General features: G+C 41.7%; 1 protein-coding gene across 1 annotated transcript in view; it reads right to left on the bottom strand.

Annotated features, from left to right (window-relative positions):
• Positions 1 to 681: 681 nt before the first annotated feature.
• Positions 682 to 6690, bottom strand: part of LOC108802182 (ceruloplasmin-like) — a 53056-nt gene continuing 47047 nt past the window's right edge. Inside the window, exon 19 of the mRNA XM_018574049.1 lies at positions 682 to 1064. Within this exon, the coding sequence (XP_018429551.1) occupies positions 682 to 1064 (383 nt within the window). The remainder of the gene's footprint in view (positions 1065 to 6690) is intronic.

The raw sequence follows: 6690 nt of genomic DNA, 5'->3' as shown, positions 1-6690 counted from the left end.
CGTTGGAGTGAGAACAAATATTTTGGGGTTAATTACTGATAACATTAAACTGATGAGCGGTAAAAGCTTTTAAAGAATCGTCTATGGCCAATTTTGGGTGTGGTAGTTTTCTTCGATTTCGCGGGGACACGCGCAATATTAAAGCTTGACATGTTTGGTGTCTATTTTCCCGACGCGACCCTGTCTTTTATATTTTACCAAAAAATTGGGGTGGTAATAAATGTTTCATAACATTTCCTAGGGAGACGTGTTTTTTTACAAAATTCAGGGTACTTTTTTGTTCTGTCCCCAAAAAATGGTATAAAATTAATTTCAGTACAGCGTTGCATGATGGAATAAATGTCAGTCAAAGTACTGCAGCGCTGAATACTGAAAAATGGCCTGGCCAGGAAGGGGGTTTAACACTCCGGTCTTCAAGTGGTTAAGAAACTCATAATGCTCTGTAAACTTTCAGCCATTGGTACACAGTACAAAAAGTAAATAAACAAAATGTACCCAAAACTGTTATAATTTCATTTTAAATGTTTTCATTAGGAAGGTAGCTTTTCCAGTCAGAGTTCATGACTCTGTCCACTCCTCGAAGTAGAGTCTACTGATCCTGCTTTATGATGGGAGTCTCATTATCTTGCTGCATACTGTATTGTAAAATAAATAACCCAGGCTGGGGCTCCCAAGGAGACTTTAGTAAGTGCAGACATAGGGGAGTAACCGGATGTTGATGGGAGGAGCTTGTTGATGGCGGTGCGCGGTCCCGCAGCGCGCGGACGTGCTGAGAGCTAGTCCCGATATGGGACCACGGACACCATAGACGGCCTGGCAACCCCATAGCCCCGGAAACCCCACTGCAAACATGAGCGGCAGAAAAGGAAAGGGGAGGAAAGGACAAGTGCAGCATAAGAAAGCGAAAGCGCAGGAGAAGAAACCGTCGGTGGCTCGATCGCTGAGACCCGACATAGAAACTTTCTTTTCATGAGCTAATGTTCCCAAATCTACAACGGAAGAGGGTAAGATGGCGTCCTCACGAGGAACCTCTCCCAACAGATCTGGAACTTCCTCACATCTACCTGGAACGAGAGAGTCTTCCCCAAGGTATGGGTTGCAGGTAGTGAACGAAAATATACTGTACATGTTTCATCTGATGAAGATCAAGTATCAGGTAATACCTCTATGGACCCTAAACCGTTATTAGAGCAACTACCCTCCAAACGGGATATGGAATATATGTTTAAAAGATTTGAACATATATATAAGCAAGATGTTTCTGGGCTACATGAATGGTTAGATAAAATAGATGCATATCAGGGACTGAGCCATACTGCCATTGAGGAATTGCAAACTGCAGTCAAAGGACAATATAAATGTATACAATCAATGTGGCTACATATGGATGATGTGGAATATCGCAATAGGAGGAATAATGTCAGAATTAGAGGTCTCCCTGAGACGGTAGTGGCAACTGAGTTGGAAACTACTGTGAGAGACATATTCAACTCTATACTTAATCGCCCAATTGAAATTGATAGAGTGCATAGAGTTCCAGGGACTTACAATCCCTCTATGAAACAAGCAAGGGATACTGTATGCTGTATTCACTTTTTCAGAATAAAAGAGGAGATATTAAACAAGGCCAGAGAGAAGGGTACTATTGACATTGGGGGGACTATAATCAATTTATACCCGGATCTGTCTGCATGAACTTTGGCCCGACGTAGAACTCTACGCCCCCTTACTACCCTTCTTAAAAGAAGGCAACATACCATACAGATGGGGGTATCCCTTCCAACTAATGGCCCAGAAAAACGGAAAAGCTGCTACCCTCCGATCACCAGATGACATGGAGGCCTTTTCAATGGCTTTGGGGATTCCTACAGTTGAACTTGGAATTTGGCCTGACCCACCTATTTCCTTCATATCTCCAGTACCTAACCTATCTCAATGGACACAATATGGGGTAACGATAGTAAGGTATATGGTAGTATGTCTCACTAGGACAAGGTGCTAATATGTTTTGCACAATATGGAATAAATGAACATTGGTGTGTTGAAAAGGGAAAGGGGCAAGGGGAAACAAATGATACACAAGGTATCATGATGAACAGGTGCTCTAATATAACTAATAGGGGTATTAGTAGGGAGTATTACCCACGGGGGAATTAAGGAAGAGAGGGTAGGGAAGCGGGGTAAAGAAAGGAAGGGGTGGGATGGAAGGGAGGGAAGAATTAGGACACACTTAAGAATAAAGGAACACACAAAATTTGTGAAGAAATAATATGCCCCAAGGATCACACATTGGTAACAGACACAAATGGAGGGAAGGGGGGGGGGGTAAGGGTTTTTTTCTCTCCTTGTATTATTGGTCTCCATGTGACAGTAGAAATTGCTCTGATTTCTTAAAATGCCAGCAACGAAATGGGTATCCCTGAATGTTAGTGGAAAAAAACGACCCTAGGAAACGCTCGCAAATTGTATATCATATGCATAAGGAAAGGGCACAAGTTTTGTTTCTTTAGGAGACTCACTTTAACAATGTAGAATATCCAGGTCTGCAATCTCGATACTACTCTCAGGTGTACACTAGCAATAACCCAGTAGCAAAATCTAAGGGGGTTGCTATATGTTTTCACTCTACAGTGCCATTCCAGCTTAGGCAGATTGTTAGGGATAAGGAGGGCAGATATATTTTTTTTAAAGGGTATTTTATATCATAAAATGGTTACAATGGTAAATGTGTATGCCCCTAATCAAAAACAAATTTCATTCATGCTGGCAATGTTGAGAGAGTTGTAAGAGTTTGCAGATGGCGTAATAATATTAGGAGGGGATTTTAATTTTCCATTGGAACCAGGAGTAGATACAACTGGAGGGAGTCCATGGTCCCATCGCACTCCTGACCGCCAAATCCCTTTGAAAAGCGGGTGCTGCGGTAGTCAACGGGTGGCATCCGTTATAATCACAAGTAAAGATAAAGACACCGGCACTCCAAATTCATGAGCAAACTGTTTACTATGCTGCACGTCAATAAATAGACGTTTGCTCATAAATTTGGAGTGCCGGTGTCTTTATCTTTACACCTGGAGGGAGGTCGCAATTTTCACATGTACAATTAAAGAGAATGAAAAATGCCTTGCAGCGGCTGCAATTGATTGATATTTGGAGAATCTTGCACCCGAAGACAAGGGATTATACATTCTATTCCCAACCACATAAATCTAATAGTCGCATAGATTACTTCCTGATCTCTCACCATTCTCTCCAATGGGAACCAGGAGCTATTATTGATAGACAAATTTGGTCAGATCATCACCCATTACTTTGGATTTACAAATTGAAGACCAACCTTTCAAAGGGTTTACATGGGGATTAAATGAAACATTATTTAGAGACGAAAAGACGGTGCTCGCTACCGTGTTTCCCCCGAAAATAAGACAGTGTCTTATTTTTTTTTTTCACGAAAAAAGACACTAGGTCTTATTTTCGGGGGATGTTTTACCTGGCTGCAGCTGTCAGCTCTGCCGTCCAGGGAGTCACAAACAGGTGGGCGGGCATGCGTGCGGGCGGGGCGGGTCTGGCAGGGGGGCGGGAGGGAGCTGCCTCTCCGCTCTGATGCAATCCAGGTAGAAACAGACAGGTGGGCGGACGAGGGGGCGGGCATGCGTGCGGGGGGGGCGTGTCTGGCAGGGGGGCGGGAGGGAGCTGCCTCTCTGCTCTGATGCCATCCAGAGAGCAACAGACAGGTGGGTGAGGGGGCGGGAGGGAGCTGCGGCCGGTCTTCACATGTAAAATTTAATTACATGTGCAGCTACCCCGAAGGTAAGATCTAGCGCTATCTTCAGGGATGTCTGTAATATAAGACCTACCACCGAACTAGGTCTTATTTTTGGGGTAGGTCTTATATTACACAAATCCCCGAAGATAGCGCTAGGTCTTATATTCGGGGTAGGTCTTACTTTCGGGGAAACACGGTATAAAGGAGACAATCTCTACCTTTAAAACTAAACATGAATTTGATACTGCGGATATCCTGATTAAGTGGGAAGCACTTAAATGTGTGATAAGGGGAGTATTTATTTCTCATGCTACTAGGATGAAGAAAGCCCGGGAAAAAAAGGTGGCGAAGTCCATATTAGATCAGAAATATTTAAAGTACAGGGAGGCTATCCGCCGATCATTCTATGAACAGGGAGATAAAGGGGGTAGATTATTAGCTAGATCAATAAAGGGACAGATCACACGTATTATCGTCTCAAAAATCCAAGTAAAAGGAAAACGTATCGTCCATCGTACTGACCATATAGCTCAGGAGTTTCAGGCTTATTATTCTGAACTTTATAATCTAGAAAAATAAAAATAGGTATTACCAGGGGAGCTTGGGACAGTATCGGGGGCAGCAACATATATTGAGGACACTCCTCTACCGAGGATCTCGGAGGAGGGGGCAGAGACATTAGAACTACCAATTACGGAGGAAGAAATAAATACAACAAATAAAACCCTCCCCAAGGGGAAAAGCCCAGGCCCAGACGGATATACAGGTATGTTTTATAAAAAGTTTAAGGAGGAACTAGCCCCAATATTGAAGGATATATATAACTCCATCTCTATAGATTGTCCCTTTACGGTTCAGTCCCAAGAAGCCCACATTGTGGTTTTGCCTAAACCAAGTAAAGATCTCACTCAATGTCAGAACTATAGGCCAATATCTTTAATTAATGTAAATCTAAAGATATATACAAAAATTATCGCAAATCGCCTAAAGTCTCTTTTACCATCAATAATACACAGGGACCAAGTGGGATTTGTCCAGAGCAGAGAAGCCAGGGACAATACTATTAAGACGCTGACCCTTATGAGACATACAAAAGTTAATGGACTCCCTCTATGTATCCTGTCGGTGGATGCCGAAAAGACGTTTGACCGCCTAAGTTGGCATTTTCTGTCCCATACCTTGCTACAAATGGGTATACCCAGAACGGTAGTAGACAAAATTATGGCCTTATATATAAGACCTACTGCAAGAGTCAGGGTAAATGGTTGTCTCTCAGCCCTGATAAACATCCGGAAGGGCACCAGGCAGGGATGCCCCCTATCCCCAATGTTATATGTTCTAGCCATGGAACATCTAGCCAAAGCAATTCGGAAAAAAACATCTATTAAATGACACATTAGGTGGACACATTATAAACATTCCTGGCTAGGTAGAGTAGCACTCTATAAAATGGATATACTTCCTCGTTTTTTATATCTTTTTCAAACTTTACCTATTGAAATACCGACTGCTTTTTTTCATAAGAACCGAGCGGCCCTGACTCAATATATATGGACAGGGTGCCCACCCAGATTAGCATATCATATTCTTATAAGAAAGAAGAAGGGGGGTTGGCCCTCCCAGATTTGAAAACATATTACTATTCTACGTTAATAGCCCATATACTGGACCGAAAATTCAATGATGGGAATAAGTTATGGGTTGACTTAGAGAAAGAGATTTCTCCTACTCTTCCATACTCTATACCATGGATAAAACCGCATATGAGACCTCCGAGATTAGCTCTCCCCTTCTGTATACCTCCTCTTCTAAAAGTGTGGGATTATATGGTAAAAGAAATTCGGATCTCAACTACTGTGGGACCCATAACTCCTATCATGGGAAACCCAATATTTAAATCAGGGGGGTTAATTAGGCAATTTTTTTAATGGACCAGGAGCTCACCTTCACCTATAATGGAGGCCCTTACATCAACACATCTGAAATCAATGATATCTCTGCTGCCTGCACGAACGCATGAACACAGTTTCTGGCTTCAGTATTTTCAACTTAGAGCCCTATATGATAGTCTGCAGGAGACAGCATCGTTACACAGACCATTAACTTGGTTCGAAAACCTTTGCTGCCAGAAGGAGAGAGAAACCCATGTGATTTCCATACTGTACCATAATATAATGAAAGCACGATTTCCATTAAGGCCTTACTTCATGCTAGCATGGGAGAAAGATTTACAAACTTATTTAACAAATGAGGAAGGGCAAAAATCATTTAATCTAACTCATAAGACATCTATTGCCTCTTTATATCAAGAAAAGGGATATAAGATATTATCTAGATGGTATAGATGTCCAACTTTACTACATAGAATTTCCCCATTAAATTCACCAATATGTTGGAGATGCGGAAGGGTGGAAGGAACATATCTCCATGTATGGTGGAGTTGCGAATATATAATGCCTTTTTGGGAACAGGTTTTTTGAAACATACAATCAAATAATGGGAGCGGGAGAGGTTCCATCACCTAAAATTGCTCTTCTTTCAATATTCCCAGGACCAATATCTAGAAACAAAAAGGATCCTCTTAGATTTTTTATAGCAGCAGCAAGAATACTAATCCCACGATATTGGAACACACAAAGAGTTCCAAACATTAAAGAATGGGAATTGGAATTAAGTAAGATTCAGAGATACGAAGAACTAACGGCACATATTAATGAGCAAGACTCTCAATGGGAAGATAAGTGGAATCCATGGAATAGGTATAAAGAAACGAGGGAACAGGGAGACCTGAGACAGAGGGAAGAGACTGACTGAGGTAGAGAAAAAACAATAGAATATTACATCTCAAGTAACAGGGTGATATAAAGGTTAAGTTTAAAGGTTTCTTTAAAAAAAACAAAAAAACATTTAATGGAGATTATTAA

Source organism: Nanorana parkeri, unplaced genomic scaffold, assembly GCF_000935625.1.
Source record: "Nanorana parkeri isolate BGI_ZX_2015 unplaced genomic scaffold, ASM93562v1 scaffold2697, whole genome shotgun sequence".
In the NCBI taxonomy this organism is placed as follows: Eukaryota; Metazoa; Chordata; class Amphibia; order Anura; family Dicroglossidae; genus Nanorana; species Nanorana parkeri.
The sequence above is the reverse complement of the archived record's forward strand: the minus strand, read 5'-3'. Positions and strand labels throughout refer to the sequence as shown.